Source organism: Hipposideros armiger, unplaced genomic scaffold (genome assembly GCF_001890085.2).
Source record: "Hipposideros armiger isolate ML-2016 unplaced genomic scaffold, ASM189008v1 scaffold_128, whole genome shotgun sequence".
In the NCBI taxonomy this organism is placed as follows: domain Eukaryota; kingdom Metazoa; phylum Chordata; class Mammalia; order Chiroptera; family Hipposideridae; genus Hipposideros; species Hipposideros armiger.
The window spans coordinates 3,045,604-3,061,963 of record NW_017731478.1 but is presented as its reverse complement, the minus strand read 5'-3'; the positions used below and the strand labels follow the sequence as shown (position 1 = coordinate 3,061,963).

The following is a 16,360-nucleotide window of genomic DNA, read 5'->3' as shown; positions in this document are numbered from 1 at the left end:
CTTGTCTGTTCCCCTTCCCCCAATTCCCCAGCACTGTTCCCATCCCTCCAATTCCCCAATAAAAATCGTTAAAAAAAAAAAAAAAAGATAATATGGAATCTCACAAAATCATGGAGTTTGGAGTAGCCTTAAATATTACTGGGTACAACTATCAAGCTGATGCTTCAATTGTCTTAATGGCATCCCTGTTCTAGGCTTTAGAACTCCACTGGCATCTTTCTCAGAGGATCCTGCAGGGGAAACGTCTTTCTCTCAATGAGGGGAAATATTTTGCACTGCAACATGCACTTAGCAGCTCTCACTCATCTCTAGTCGGCACAACCACGACCAGTATAAGCCCTTTCCACACGACCTTTCATTACGTGAAGATGTCAAACACACGCTCAGCCAAATCATTTTTCTTCAGGTTCAGCATTCTCACAGCCTTTCTATGTAATTTATATGACATGGCTTTGAATGCCTCCAATGAGACTATCCCCCACACAAGCTCCAGCTCATCTATGTCCCTTTTAAAATGTGACAACCAAAAGTTAATGGAATTTCCTGGGTGTCGTCTGGCCCATACAGCAAGGGGCAGAACTCTCAATTCTTGAACTTTGGACACTCCCTTTCCATTAATACACCCTAGAGTCTTGATTCAAAGATGTCTGTAGCAGAAACCACGTTTCTGTCAAATAGGAAAAAGCCACACAGGGTAGAGAGACTCTTTGAATGAGTCATTTTCTACCTTTTCACCATTATTCACCTTATTTCATTGTTTACAAAATAGCCTCCATATTTTGAAAGTTTTTCGCCACTTAACCCTATTTCCTAAATAATTGATCAGTTTTTCTATTTTTATTCATTAAAATCATAGGCACATCTTAGCAATGGTATAAGCCAAGTGCCACCTGACTGAGCTGCCTGAATTCCATCCGAAAGCACAAACGTGACATTTTTTTTTGTACAGCTGAAACTAATTTTAAAAAATGTTTATTTCACAATAAAAAAAATTAAATTAAATTAAAAAAAAGAAGAAACCATTTTAGAATTTTTGACCTGGCAAACATGTGACTTTTTAATAAGCCAGTGCAATCTTTTACCCAGTAAAGACAGAACTTCCTTTTGGCTTTTTGAAATTCTGCAAATAGCTTTTGCATCCCCGTTATTACCTCCGAAAAATCCTTTTGGGACTCTCTGGCCTAATGACCTAATTTCCTTTTAATTCAACGGCTGTTCTTAGAAGGAATGAAAGAGACCATGTCTTAAGGCTGTAATGCTAAACAGTGACACCAGGGGGCAGACTGTTTAAGTAGAAGGTTTTCATTAACTTCTGTCCAGTGAAAACGCTTCCCTTTCAGAAGTTATTGACAAGTCCAGGTCAAACAGTCAGTTCCCTTCCTTTCTTTTCTTCTTCTTTTTAATACAGCATTAAAGAAAAAAGTTCATGGGCTGGCCAAGTGGCGCGATGGTTAAGAGCTGGCTTGGGACGCCAGAGGACCCCGGTTCGGATCCCACATATGAGGGCCAGTGACACTGCCCTCTACAGCTAAAATGCTGAACAACAGCTCAACCTGGAGCTGGGCTGCCGTGAGTCGCCAACGACAGTGTGGGCTGCAGCCCCCCCCCCTGCTGCAGTGGGTTGCCATGGGCTACCGTGTGTAGCCAGCAGCCAGCGTGAGCGGCCAACAGCCGAAATGAGCGGCCATCCAAAAGCCGGCGACTGATGTGCCTCGCCCGGAAGAGCGCAATGATGGTGCCAACTTGGGCCAGTGAAGCAATGTCCTCCACAACTAGACTGAAGAACAAAACGACAGCAACTTGTCTGTTCCCCTTCTCCCAATTCCCCAGCACTGTTCCCTTCCCCCCAATTCCCCAATAAAAATCTTTTAAAAAAAAAAAGAAAAAAGTTCATCTCGATTAACATTTGAGAGTTAATGTCTTCAATTTCTACATGGATAAAAATTCGATAAACTTACTAGTGTCCAAAGCGGCAGTGCAAGGCGGCCAGGTTCAGAGCAGCATATCTCAAGCTCCGACCATAGCCCTCTTCCCCGTTACTTTTGCTTTCGGCTCCAGTAAGAATCAGGCGGTCAAAATAATGCAGGAGGCTGTGTGTTGAGCTGAAAACATCTTGGACCCGGAGGTTGTTTAAGTAGCTGAGATAATGCTAAAACAAGAGACAATCCACTTATTGTAAATGTACTGCTTCCTCTTGTGTGAGACGAATTTAGAGTTCCACTGGCTGCAGACACCCATGTATCCCCTACCATTCTAACAAGACGAACTTTTCCCCCCCAGGAAGAGAAAACAGGTTCAAGCTACAATGGTTTGCTTCCTCCCAGAGGGAGTCCTCAAATGAAAAACAGGAGTTCCATTCGTATTTGAGTCAGCATTTTCTCCTAAATCTACATCCACTATGTCACTGGTTATATTAGGTGATATGAGAGGGTGGAGGGGCAACTCACCTAGTTCAGCTATTAAAGAATATTGAGGGTTCAAAAATCAAGATTTTAAAACTTAAATTCATAGTAAAAACTATACAATTAATTTTTCTAAGTGTCCAAGTTAAAACACAGTGATACTTCTACTAGTCTACTAAGTGGATTATTTTCTATCTTGAAACTGTTTTCACTTCGTTTGATTTCACTGAATTAAAATTCCCTCCAAACAGACAGATCCCAGTTACGAGGGAGAAAAACAGGTATCTTTCTACATGTGGAAAAAGTCACATGTCAAAGCCAGGTGCTATTAAGAAAGTTTTCAAGGTAAAAATCCATTAAGGGATGGTGTTATTTGACCTTAAAAACAAAACAAAAACCACACTGTTTTACAAAAGTGGAGAAAGGAAAGAACTTTTAGGAACCCAATTTTTAAATAACTCGGTCTATTCTATTATCTGCCCATAAGTCACTACATCAGAGAGATGACGAATGAAAGAGAACATCACTAGATTGAAGCAATCTCTACTGGGCCAGGGGTCGGGGCGGGAGGGACACCGCTGCCACCCAGGCTGGGCTGCTTACTTGCCCTCAACATGATTTCTTCCCCAGAACCTGGGCCAGTATAGATCCTCCTTTGCACAGCTACCAGATATGGAGAGTAGCTTTGTCATTTCTTTTCCACTCAGCAACAAATTCCAGAAGACTCACCGCTTCAGCAAAATCAGGATTAAATTTCAACAAGTTGTTCAATTCTTTCTGCAAAGAAGCTGGAGTGAGGGCTTTCGTCTCATCATTCTTTAACAAAGAAGCCTGAAATTTAAACATGACAACTCAGTAGACAGTAACGGCCAGTAAACATGTGGAAACGTTATATTAAACAGCATCACCTGACTCTTCTTTTCTGCAGCGACTCTCTCCTCTTGACCAGAAAGAACTGTTCCCTCTTCCTGAAACAGTAAGCCTCCAACCATCGCTCCCCATCCACACACTCCTCCAATGCAAGCTCCTGCTGATCCTTCAGGCCTCAATTTAGATAAACCTGCTTCTAACCTTCTAGACTAGGCAAGGTCCTATCAATGCCTACATGCTCCCATAAGCCCGCACTAATCCTTCCTGTCATATTTACCATGCTATATTAAAAGCGCCAGTCTGACCCCCCAGCCACAGGCTGTAAGCCCCTTCAAGGCAGGCAGTGTGTGTCACAGCGCTGCAAAGGACTTTATGGCACTCAGTTGCCCTACTCCTAGTTATTTGTTTCAAATGGATGGTATCAGCAATTATATAAAACATGTAGAAAACTAGTTCCAAATTACACATTAGTACTTAACTGGGTTATAGACACTTTATTTCAATTCTATTCTAGATGAATTTTTCTTTATAAGGGATAATAATGTCTAAGTCCATTTTAACTCATTATATCATTATAGAAGATTTTAAAAATATGGAAAAGCATACAGAAGAAAACAAAAATCATCTGTAATCCCTCTACCCAGAAATAACACTATTAATTCTTCAGTGTATCTTATTCCAGTATATCTTTTTTCTGTGTGTGTATATATGTATGTATATATGTGTATACACATATATACAAACCACATTTTTAACAAAATTAGAACACATAATTTTACTTCCTGCTCTTTTCATTTAATATTATTACAAACTTTGTCTCATCATCAAATAGTTTTTGAAAATATGATTTTTAAAGCAAAAGTATTAACTCTTTGACTGTCATATTTATTGCACATACTTTCTTCATTTTGTTGTTTGCCTTTCAATTTTGTGAGAACGTGTTCTAACATGCAGACATTTTTAATTTTGATGCTGGAAAAATCAAATGATCTTCCTCTCTTATGTGTTTCTGCCACAGCTTTTATGTTTAGAATGTCTTTCCCCACCCAGAGATCAGTTAAAAGTTAATACATAGTTCCTTCTAGTTTAATTACGGCTTTAAATATTTACATTTGTCCTTTTAATCCACCTGTAATATACTGAGGCGTGAAGATCCAGCTATAATTCTCCTCTATAGTTAACCAATTGTCTAGACGGGTTTTTCTAATCTGTTTGAAATTTCATCTGCAGGAATGTTTCCATCACTTTTATCTAGATCTAAACATTACATTTTCCGCAGAAAGAATATTAAGATCAAAATTAGGGAAAACTGAGGAAGTTGAACAAAAAAATCAAAATCCTATGCTTGAAAATAACATGGGAGAAAAATATTCAGCTTCTGTTACTGAGAAATGAACAAGTATGGCTCCAAAACACCAGCAAAGCATTTGAAGTGTACTGATGTCCACAACGTGAAACGCATAAAAGAAATAAAATAAAATAAAATGGTGTCTGGATAGAGGATACGTAGATATATGTGATAAATAGCAAAATATGAATTGTAGGAAGTAGGTGATGGGTACATGGGTATTCACTGTACAATGCTTTTCAATTTTTCTTTCTGTTTGAATGTCCACAATGAAATGTTGGAGAAAGGGACATAAGTCTTCTAAAGTACGTTTTGGGGCTGTGTTAGTCACACACCATTACTATTGGGTTGTCGGAAAAGTCATGATGTATTTTTTCTATGTTTTTCATTGCAAAAATGCGTCAAGACTTTTCCAACAACCTGATAAATGAACCTGCATTATAACTTTAATAGAAAAATAAAACCACTCACAAAATAGGCAGGGCCATATGGCGATATTTACATTGTTAGTGAAGAAAGAGGACCAAGAGTAAAGGCTAATGCAGATTTGCCAATAAACCTACTAATACAACAGGCGTAAGCCTATATAACATAGTGTCACAGAATTTTTTTAAAAGTTCGTGATAAATTACAGGATTAACATACCTGTTGAGAAAGAAAAAATTCTGCTTGTTTTTGGGACAGTGGTCCACTACAAGATACCTCCTCTTCTCTAGAAAAAATAAACAAAAATAATATAAAGAATTACACCATAGTGAAAATGGTAATGCTTAAAAGTCAAATAGATTCTTTACCAGGAGAATTCACAAAACTTTTTTTTTAGTTATTTATTTATTTATTTATTTATTTATTTATTTATTTATTTATTTATTAATTAGCTGAGCCATCCTGCCATCTGTTGGCAACTCAGCTCAGGCCGGGACTCGAACCGCTGTTGCTCAGAAGCTCGCACTCTTTAGTGAGCTCTTAACCAACTGGGCCACTCTGCCGGCCCCACAAACTTTTTAAACTAATTCTCTCTTTTCAGGAATAGAAAAGACATACTTAAAAAGTGATGTTGAATGACCTGTCAAAGTTCAAACAATGTAATTATGGACACATATAGATCTAAATTCTACACAGCTCACAGCATGATCTTTCTAAAATGCAAATCGATCGTGCCATCCCTGACTTAGAGCCCTTCAGGGGATCCTGTCACTTCCAGAATGAAGCCCACATGCTCAGCAGGGCAGGTGCAATGCTTCCTGAGTAGTCCCTCCCTCCCGCCTCTCTCCTTCGCCTCCTCTTCCTCACCTGTACCCCAGCCCTGATGAGCTCCTTCCAGGTCTCAGATCATGACAAGAAGCCCCCACCCTCACCCCACCCCCGGCTTCCTCAATGCAGGGCCCATTTCCCACCCCGTTAGACTGTTGTACACAATCCATCATTCAAGATTACCTCAAGTGTCATATCCTCCAAGAACTGCTCCTGAAATCTCTCATTTGAGCTCCCACTATCTCCTAGAGATGTTATCACAGAACCTATGTTCCCTCTGGTGAGCTTGTCAGTTCTTATCTGCATTGGTACATGAATACCCAGTGCCATGCCCAGGCACCCAGGCACTAAGAGTTTGGGAAATGAATGAATGAAGTTTCTAACTCCATGCTACAGATTCAACATGGTATTCTATTCAAGAGCAGAAAAAAAGAGGCTTCACCTAAGAAATAACCATTTGCCTGGAAGTTTAGATTACAAAGAACCAATGAGCAAGACATCTACTACTATGAATCTAGACTTGGCAAATCTGTACATGCACAATATAAAACAGTCTTATTCTGGGGGCAAAGTATCAATATTATCCTTTTACCACATGACTCTGATGAAATGGTTTCTCTATATAGGATTATGATAAGTATAAAAATCAGTATTTACTCATAAGTAATACTTGTATAAGCACTCTGTGTCTAATGCAGCAGTTCTCCAACTGTCTCATGCAAACAATATGTAAACAGGTATTCTAAAAAAAATGCTTCTGAGGTTAAATAATTTGGGGAAAGTTGTATACTCGATCTCGCTTTGAGATTAGTGATGTACATTAGAGAAATCCAACAGAAAGAAACTTTATTTACTTTTGTTTAAGATACCATTTACCAAACTCATTGGTACCAAGAACCCTTGCCTCACATCTCCCAAGAAGCACTAGTGCTCCATAGAAAGCACATTGGGAAGAGCTGCTCTAATATTCTCTTGGTTTCATTTCCAATAAATATCACCTAACAACCCTAAGGCAGTATATCATTGCAGCTGCCAAGACCCAGCCCTGACCCAGGCCTAACAAAGATCAGTGACACAAGAGTGACCCAGAGAGAAATGGAAAAAAATCCACAGGCCAAGTTCTCAAATGGAAAACAGTTAAGTGTCCGGGCAATAACAAGCCCTTTTCTCTTAAGATTCCCCTTCAAGAAAATAATCCCAAGGCTTGAAATAAATATGGCTATCCACAAAAAGGCTGGAGACAGATGAGAGTCTGAATGAAACTGGACACACCACTACTAGCCCCGTCCACCTCTAAAGTCCATGATGCTCAGTGTTACCAAATGCTTGATTTACTTAAACCCTGTCCTGAAAAAAGATTTGGGGGTAGCTTATAATAAAGTGCACAGGGACAATAGGTTAATAAAATAGAAAAAGAAAACCAGAGTCAAACAATGTAAAATTGCTACAAATAAAGGCAAATACAGTTATTGTAAATTAAGATCAACTTTGGCGCTGGTTTCCATGGTGGTGACTGTGGCCGACATAAACAAGCTTGGGAAGAGCTAATAAAAGTATCACAGCCCAAACCATCCTTCACTGACTCGTTCTTTGCTTCCTTGGGGCCTCACAAGTACACGCAGGAGAGTGTAACTCTCAAGAAGCCACAGACACATTCCATTTATGAAAAGGGCTTGAGAATACCTTGTTTATGAATCCAGTTATCAGCTGGACAGAATTTTAGACACACTAGCGCTATACATCAAGGCCACTTAACCTGGGTCCATGGATGGGCTTTAAGGAGTCCATGAACCTTGTAAAACCACACGCAAAGTCTGCACGCAGGTACATTTCTAATGTGGAGGTAGTACATGGCATTCATCAGATTCTCAAAACGAGTCTGGAAACTCCTCTAAAGAGCTTAAATCTACCATTCCAATGAAAAATTAAAAATATAACATAGGCTCGATCAATCAACCAAGTTTTGTTTTGTTTTGTACTTGCAATGCATAAAACACCAGTTGGGGTCCTGGGGGGTGGGGGGGGTGGGGAACACAAGGTCTTAACAGGCTTACAGTCTTGGTGAAGGCTAAGACCCGTCATATGAAAGATGGCAGTAAACAACACATGCCAAGAATGAATATGAAAGAAAAAAAAAAAAAAGAATGAATATGAACTCTGCACTCAGGAAAGGGAGAGATGGCTTCAGCTGGAATGGTGAGGGACTTGAACGTCAGGAAGGAGGGGGGAATGATGAGGACGGAAGAAGGAATTCCAGGACAAGAAAACGAAAGAGGCAGGATGGGACAAGGTCTGGCGTGTTAAGAGAGCTACAAGCAGACCTGGCTGGTCGGGGAAAGGGCCCAAGTTGAGAACGGAAGGTAAGAGAGGTCAACTGTGGAAGGCCTTCAACAGCAGGCTGGGAGAACGTGTGGAATCTTCGGAGCTCTCTGAACAGGGCAGTGACAGGACAAAGCAGGGGAGGGGAGGAACGGAGACAGAACAGTTACTAAACATCCAAGGAGACCACCAGGACCTGAGCCTAAGAGGTGTGACCAGAGGGGGTGATCCAGCCCTTCCTCCCCAGCCTTATGCACTTAGAACACTGTCCTCCCTCCCATCCCTCCAATATGTCCGGCTGTCCTGTCTTGGGAACGCTTGTGTCTCCCCTGGGCTCTGGCAACTCTTCTCAGGGCTGGCTAGCTTCATCACCCAGCTCCCAGTCTTAAAGAGGCCTTCCCTAACAGCACCCCCTCTCGTTATTCTCTGTCCTTGTGTCCTATTTCATTTCTTTATTGCACTGACACTCTCTGAAATTACATTACTTATTAATATAGTTACCTCTCTATTACCTGACCCTCTCCACATAACGCCACGAGGACAGGACACTCCCCTTTTCGCTGACAGCACAGCACCTAACACAGTACCTGGCACACGGGAAGTGCTCAGCAAGTATTGGTTGAATACATTTCATGAATTGGGAGGTTTATATGAAATCACTAGCAAGTGAAGAAACACTGGAGAATTTCTACTTTCCTTGGGCCCTTTTAGAAGCACCGAGAAGGTGCAGTTCCTGCAGCTTGCAGCCTAGCCGCCCCCACTCACGCTCACGTGGTATAATCCTATAGGCCCGGCTTCTTACTGCAGGACACAAAGCTTCCCCTGAGCAGCAATGAGCAAATGAAAGGTTAAAGCTAAATTTCAGTTGGCACTTTCTTCTGCAACTGGGTTTTTTAAAAGACCTGATAAAACATTTGTTGCCTGAATATCCTCTCCCTTAAATTAGCTGGGTTTCCGTTTTAAAATAGGAATAATTTCATTGTAAGATGGGAGATTTGCAAGCTAGTCAACATCACTTTTCCTTTTCTAATTTCAGTACAAATGTCTAGGGCAAGAAAAATCATGTCGCTGGAGAAAAGGAATCTAAAAATCTAAAAACATTCCAAAACTTAAAAAACAATAGAAGAAGGGGCTAAAGTGAGAAGCTTCTCATAATGCAACAAAACATTAGAAAAGATCGCAAAAAGAAAAACATGAGGGCCGGTCAAATGGCGCGATGGTTAAGAGCTGGCTTGGGACGCCAGAGGGCCCCGGTTCGGATCCCACATATGAGGGCCAGTGACGCTGCCCTCTACAGCTAAGATGCTGAAAGTTGCCGGCGATGGCGCAGGCTGCAGCCCCTGTGGCAGTGGGTTGCCATAGGCAGCCAGCATGAGCAGCAAGCAGCCAGCGTGAGTGGCCAGCAGCCGCAGTGAGCGGCCGTCCAGAAGCCAGCGACTGATCTGCCTCGCCCGGGAAGAGCGCAACGATGGTGCCAACTTGGGCTAGTGAAGCAACATCCTCCACAACTAGACTGAAGAACAGAACGACAGCAACTTGTCTGTTCCCCTTCCCCAATTCCCCAGCACTGTTCCCATCCCCTCAATTCCCCAATAAAAATCTTAAAAAAAAAAAAAAAGAAAAACATATAATTTTCTTTTTTAAAAGCATCAAGAAATATATGTAAGTATATCTTATAAAATAAACAATATCCCATAACAAGTAAAATTATTTCGTTTGGGACAAAGAATTATACTATTTAATTAGAATAACATTTAAATAATATATTTCTTTCATTTCAGTCAGGGGTCGGCAACTTTTGAGACGGAAGAGCTGCCAGGGGGTTGCCAGGGGTCAGCAAATTGCGGTTCACAAACCCCAGGCTCTGAAGTAAAATTGAAAATGAAAATGAAACTATCGTAGTTTCATTTATAAAAAATTTAAAGGATATTATTCACACAATGGTGATTATGTACAAATATATTCATGGCTCTCGAATAATTTTTAAATTGTTGTGAGGGACAGGATTGGCTCTTCCAGGGGTTGGCAAACTTTTGATACGGAACGTACCCAAAGAGCCGCATGTAGCTCGTGAGCCGCAGTTTGCCGACCCGATTTCAGTAATGAAATTCAGTTTACTAAATGTATACTATTTTCTGAAACTGTATACCTTAACAGTAAATGCACTGGATTACACACAAATGAATTCTTTGAATAGGATAAAAACAAAAAGATGCAGGTAGGCCTAATTAAATCAGATTAATTTAGGAGAAAGCCAAACCATAATTAGAAAAGTGTGAATTTTAACATTTCTGAATAAGTGACTTTCTGCTACTTTAAGCGTATAAAATAGCTAGAACAATGATCACGCTGTTACCTGGAAGCTTTCCTTAGGGGACTTAGCTAAAAGAGAAATCAGAGAAGAATAGTGAATATTTGTTGACTGTTTACTAACATACTAGGCACCATTCTAAACACTCTGTATGGATGTAGCATTTAATTCTCACATCTACCCTCTGAGGAGGTGACATCGCCCCCATTTTGCAGAAGAGGAAACTGAAGCACAGAGAGGGTGAGTGACTGGCCCAAGGTCTGGCAGGGAATAAGGGAAGGAGCCAGAATGCAAACCCACTGCTCTGACTCCAGGGCCAGACCCTTAGCCCTGCACTGTATGCCTCTGCAAGATGTGAGAAGCGTTGCTAAGCAACACTAAGTGAGGGAGGTTTGGGAAGTAGTTAATGGTACTATAGTCTTGCTCCCAGTACGTGCTGAACAAATCACATAACTGTACAAAGACCACTCACAGGAACTGCAGGGAAGCATTCTCTGCCTACACAGTCACCCCCACCTCCAAGGGGCTTCTCCAGCCTGCGTGGAACAGGTGAGGCTTACATAAATCAGAGCTTTGAACACACTGCATTGTAATGAGCTGTTTACGTGTCCATCTTCCTCACCACACTGTCAGCTCTTGAGATCAGGGAATATGAAACACAAACACACACACACACACACACACACACACACACACACGTTTTTTCCTCCGAGTACATGTAGTTTGTTTGGGAGGTGATCCCAGGTAACAGTTGGGGAAAGAAGTGAGACAAAGAAGGGAAGGAAATCAATAAAAAGTGTGTTACAGGGCAAGTTACCAGTGTGGGCGGTAGACTATATATTTTAATTTTCTGCGTTCATCCATCCGACACTTATTTACAGACACATTGAGTCAGACACTGTACCAAGTAATGGGGGGAAATGCAGTGAAACAAGAGAGAAGGGGTCTTAGCTCTGAAGGGATGCAAAGGCGGAGGGAACAGATATAAACAAGTAAGCAAATAAATGTAGAAAGCTACTTCGTGAGGAGAGCTAGGAAGGAAATAAAGAAGCTGGACACATTTGGGATGGAGGTTACTTCGATACATGGTCAGGGGAGGCCTCTGTGAGGACATGGGAGTGAGATCTGAATAGTGAACGGGAACAAGCGAGGTGAGAAGCCAGGGATAAGCCAGGCAACCTAAGGCAGAAATCAGCGTGGGGTAGTCATGAAACAAAGCAAGCGGGGTACTAGACTGCTGAAGGTGAAGGGGGAACGAGAAGAATGAGGTAGGGAAGATGGCAGGGGCCAGACCATGAAGGCATGTGGTAAGCTTGGCTTTCTGTCTGAATTCCAAGGACAGTCAATGAGGGTTTAGGGTAGAAGAGGGCCATGGTGTGATTTACATCGATACAGGTGCCCGTGGATGCTCTCTGTGGATTGCAGAAGGCACGAGTGGAGACAAGAAGACCAGTTATCCAGAAAAGAGATTTGGTGCTTAGATTACAGGGGAAGCAGGGGTGACGGAGAGAAGTGAACCACTTCCAAACGTACTGTGGAGGAAGGACTGACTGGATGTGCTAACGTACTGGCTGTTGGGGTGAAGGAGGGAGGAACCCAGGCCACCCCTAGGTTTTGAACAACTAAGTGAGCAGTAGCACCCCATTCCCTGTGCTTACTTAAACTTTAGTAGACACTCAGTTAAGTTTTCACGGAATTCATCAACTGTTAATTTACTCTGATGTAAAGAACACTACCAGTCGGGATCCCAGCAGAAAACAAATGGCATATTCACATGGGGTAATATGAGATTACAAAGAAGAACTTACAAAAATAGGGGCACACAGTCCCTGGGGCTGGTAACAATGGGGCACTTTACACACCAAATCGTCCTAGTTGCCAGACCCCAGAGGGATGCAGGGAGGGCCACCTGATCGGAGCTGTGACCTTAAACTGGCCCACCATGACCCCGAAGGAAGGGAGCCAGTGAGTCAACACCCTGACCTTGGCCCTCCTTGGCCCTCCGGATTTCCCACCAGTGCCTCCCAGTCAGAGGGCCAGGAGTCCACTGATGTAGCCCATATGGGCCAACTTTCTGGATCTGGAGGGGCAAAAAGATGACAGCCAGCACATGAATGCTGAATGAATGGGGATTGACTGCACCTGCAATTATGCTATTTTGCAGGAAAAGGGCCCCTGTCAGAAAAAACCAAGTTACCTTATAGATACATCAAGTTCTTCCTTCTCCATTTTTCTCTCGCTCTCCTCTGTGCTGGTCAGTTCCATATCAGCATCCTCCACTGTCTTTTTCTCACCATTCTGGAAGTACTGTTGAAGGGCAGTGTACAGTTTAAACACTTGACTGAAAGAAAGCTTACTGTAGGCCAAGATCATGTGACGCAGAAATAAACCTACAACGCAAGACACAGACAAGGTGAAGGCATTAAAAGAAATCAGGCTACACAAATTTGATGACTATTTGTTGCAATTCTTCCTTCAAAAGAATCAAAAATAGACACTTGCAGTTGCTATTCCCTCCGTCTAGAATGTCCTTCCCCCGTTCTTTACAAATCTGGTTTCTTCTTATTAAGGGCTCATGCTCTCCACCATCTTTATCCACCCAATATAGTTTCTCATGGCTGTTATAACTATCTGAAATTATCTTATTTGTTTACTTTTACCATCTGGCCCCACCCACCAGACTGTAGTCTATATAAAAACAAGGCCTGTGTCTCTCTTGTAAGTCCACATCCTGGCATATAGGAGATCAATAAATAACAGATGTAGAATAACAAAAACGACCAGGCAAAAAAAGTCAGATGGATGGAGCATGGGTGTAAAGCTAACAGAACAGCACCAAGAAGTTTCATGTATGCCCTCACCTTATAAACTGTATCGCTACCATAGTCTTACCTCTCTTCATACAAGTTTAGTTGGTGACCTTGACTTAGAGTTGCACAACGGAGTCAAGGAACCCAGAGGATTGTGAGAAAGAGCTGAGAAACCCTAAAAACCCCCAGGACCAGGCTAATACCTTCACTATTATAGGCAAAACAGAAGATGCTTTTCCATAAGACAATTATTTAAACATACATCAAAATGTCAAGGCAATGTAAACAAACCAAAACATGCCCAAGCCCCCACTGTGTTTCTTCAGTATAGCCGAGTAATGATAGATGTGATTTAGCAAGTTGCTCACTACAATGAAAATATTCTCGCTCTCCTTAGGAGAGTGTCATACCTACTACACTTGTTTTGTGAACCTCTGGTTCAGTTCCAGAAAAAGAATCTGAAAGGTCATCAAAAAATTGTTCCATATCCTTCAATTCGCCTTCAGCCATCAGTTTGATCCTGAATGAGAAAATTGAGATGCGTATTTTGGAAAGGCCCTTTGAACGTCTTTCCACGTTTCATATTCCACGATTATCAAAAGAAGTCTATTTTAAAAGCAATTCGGAGATTCATATAAAATGGTGGCATGTAAAACAAACTTGGTAATCCAAAATGCCACTCCCATATTCTGAAAAGTATCATTGCTGATGTTTTCTTGATCATAAAGTTTGTCACAATAACACATCAGCAAGTAAAGATGGAATGCTCAGCAACAACTAAAAAGAACAAGGTAAACCCATATAGAAAAATAAAATTTGAAACAGTATGTTTAACGTTAACCATTATTCAAAAAAAATGTAAAGTACTTAGGAAAACAACATAGAATAATAAAGATATCTTTTTTAAAGAATTACCACGTGCCCTTTTAAAATTTTTATCTACTTTGACATCTTTTCAGATATACAGAAAATGAAGTTTACCTGATCTGTACTGAATTTGCCAGTTGAGGACAAGATTCTTCAATTAACTTGTACAGTTTAGACAGGGTAATATCTGGGCCCTGGGTAAAGGAGAGATAGGGAGGTTATGGGTCAATTTTAAAGAGACGGAGAATGATAAATAGCTGCAAACATGAATTCACTTATCAACCTCTCTGCTTTAACAATTATTCCAAACACAAAATCTCAAATCAGGAAGGAAAAAATACCTATCCATCTTAAACAGTAAAGTAATACTAGACATTTGTATAGCATTCTCATTTAGTCAGTGGAATGGCTTAATATGGGGAAAAAGCACAGGATCTGTAGTCCAAGGATCCGCCATTCCTTCCTTCTCAGTTTTGTAATCACGGCAAAGCTGTAGCCTCCCTAAGCCCTGTATCAGTAAAATGGGGATAATAATAATCATCTCTCTTGTTTGTGGCAAAGGTTAAGTAAGATAATGCTTTGCAAACTGGGATATATTATACAAAGACAGGTACCCTATTTTTCATAAACATAATCTCGTTTGATCCTTCCCAAAACCTTGTAAGGTAGGCAGACATACTATGTGTCCAAATTCATATAAGGTATCACCAGAGACAGAGAGTGTGCAACCTCAGCTATCAAATAGACTGGTTTAATTGAGATTTAAAATAAAAACTGGGATGGCCGAGTGGCGCGCTGGTTAAGAGCTGGCTTGGGATGCCAGCTCTGAGCAGCAGGACCCCAGTTCGGATCCCACATGAAGGCCAGTGACACTGCCCTCTACAGCTAAGATGGTGAACAACAGCTCGACCTGGAGCTGGGCTGTTGTTAGTCGCTGTCAACGGCATAGGCTGTAGCTCCTGCTGCAGTGGGCTGCCATAAGCTACTGTGAGCTGTCAATAGCTGCTGTGAGCAGCCGTCCAGAGGCCGGCAACCGATCTGCCTCACCCGGGAAGAGCGCAATGATAATACCAACACGGGCCAGTGAAGCGACGTCCTCCACAACTAGACTGAAGAACAAAAGGACAGCAACTTGTCTGTTCCCCTTCCCCGATTCCCCAGCGCTGTTCTCCTCCCCCAATTCTCCAATAAAAATCTTTTAAAAATAAACAAATAAATAAATAAATAATAAAAACTGAATCTTTCTTGGAGCATAAGTTGACAGTATACCTGCTAATTTTACATGTGGATAACCAGCAATTCCACTTGTAGGGAAGGTATGTTCAGTATGCGTTGTTTGAAATGAACAAAACCTGAAAAGAACCTATCAGTCCATCACTACTTAATTTTTAATACATTATAAATTTATTTTAATATTAATTAAAATTATGATTCTTTTCTTACTGTGGAATATAATGCAGCCATTAAAAAGAATGAAGTAGATCTATTCAAATGTGCTGACATGGAAAGATCTCCCTGACTTGTTAAATGAAAGGAGCAAGCTGTAGAACAGAAGTAGCAACAGTGTAAAAAAACAATTTTTAAGCAAAATCAAATTAAAAGGATACATGTATATACTAGTATGCTTATAATCATATGCATCTACCTAGCCATAGATAACATACATATAGCAAAAGGTCTAGAAAGATCTATTTTGAACTGTTACTCGATTAACAGTTGAATGAATGACCATTAACAATGATAATCTTAGAGGGAAAAGGATTGGAGGGTATGAAGAACCATAACCTTTCATTCCATCAATTTTAGTACCATCTGAAGTTTTTACAACGACCTTTTATGTATTAGCTGAGTAGTTAAAAATTAACTAATCTTTAAAGCCAAATAATAAATAAAGGAGTTGGGATCTGGCTGGAATGTTACTAGATGAATTCTATCTACATTTCAATTAAAACTATATAGTACTTAGGCAGGTGAAGAACCAGAAAAAAGAATTTAAGACAGAAAATCAGCATGAGCAAGGCAGAAAGGTGTGTGAGTTAAGACACCACTGCTTTATTTCTCTACTTATCAATTTTTTAATATTGACTTTTAGTTGAATAATGGGGAAAATGAACTTAAAATAATAGCAATGTAGATAGGATGGGAAGCTACAAATTATAGAGACCCCCTCCTTTCATCT

The 16,360-nt window shown here is 40.9% G+C and overlaps 1 protein-coding gene across 5 annotated transcripts in view; it reads right to left on the bottom strand.

The window, feature by feature from the left end:
* The window catches only part of ANAPC5 (anaphase promoting complex subunit 5), a 58,349-nt gene that overhangs the window by 20,603 nt on the left and 21,386 nt on the right, over positions 1–16,360 (bottom strand). For 4 of the 5 annotated variants that reach the window (XR_002124724.1, XM_019648929.1, XM_019648928.1 and 1 more), the window contains 6 exons: positions 14,296–14,375; positions 13,725–13,834; positions 12,702–12,894; positions 5,266–5,332; positions 3,132–3,233; positions 1,959–2,149 (listed from right to left, as the gene is read on the bottom strand). Coding sequence is in view for 4 of the 5 variants with exons in the window: in XM_019648929.1 (XP_019504474.1) it covers positions 1,959–2,149; positions 3,132–3,233; positions 5,266–5,332; positions 12,702–12,894; positions 13,725–13,834; positions 14,296–14,375 (743 nt within the window). In the remaining variant the exon portion in view is untranslated. The remainder of the gene's footprint in view (positions 1–1,958; positions 2,150–3,131; positions 3,234–5,265; positions 5,333–12,701; positions 12,895–13,724; positions 13,835–14,295; positions 14,376–16,360) is intronic. The other variant, XM_019648931.1, reaches the window with a different exon arrangement.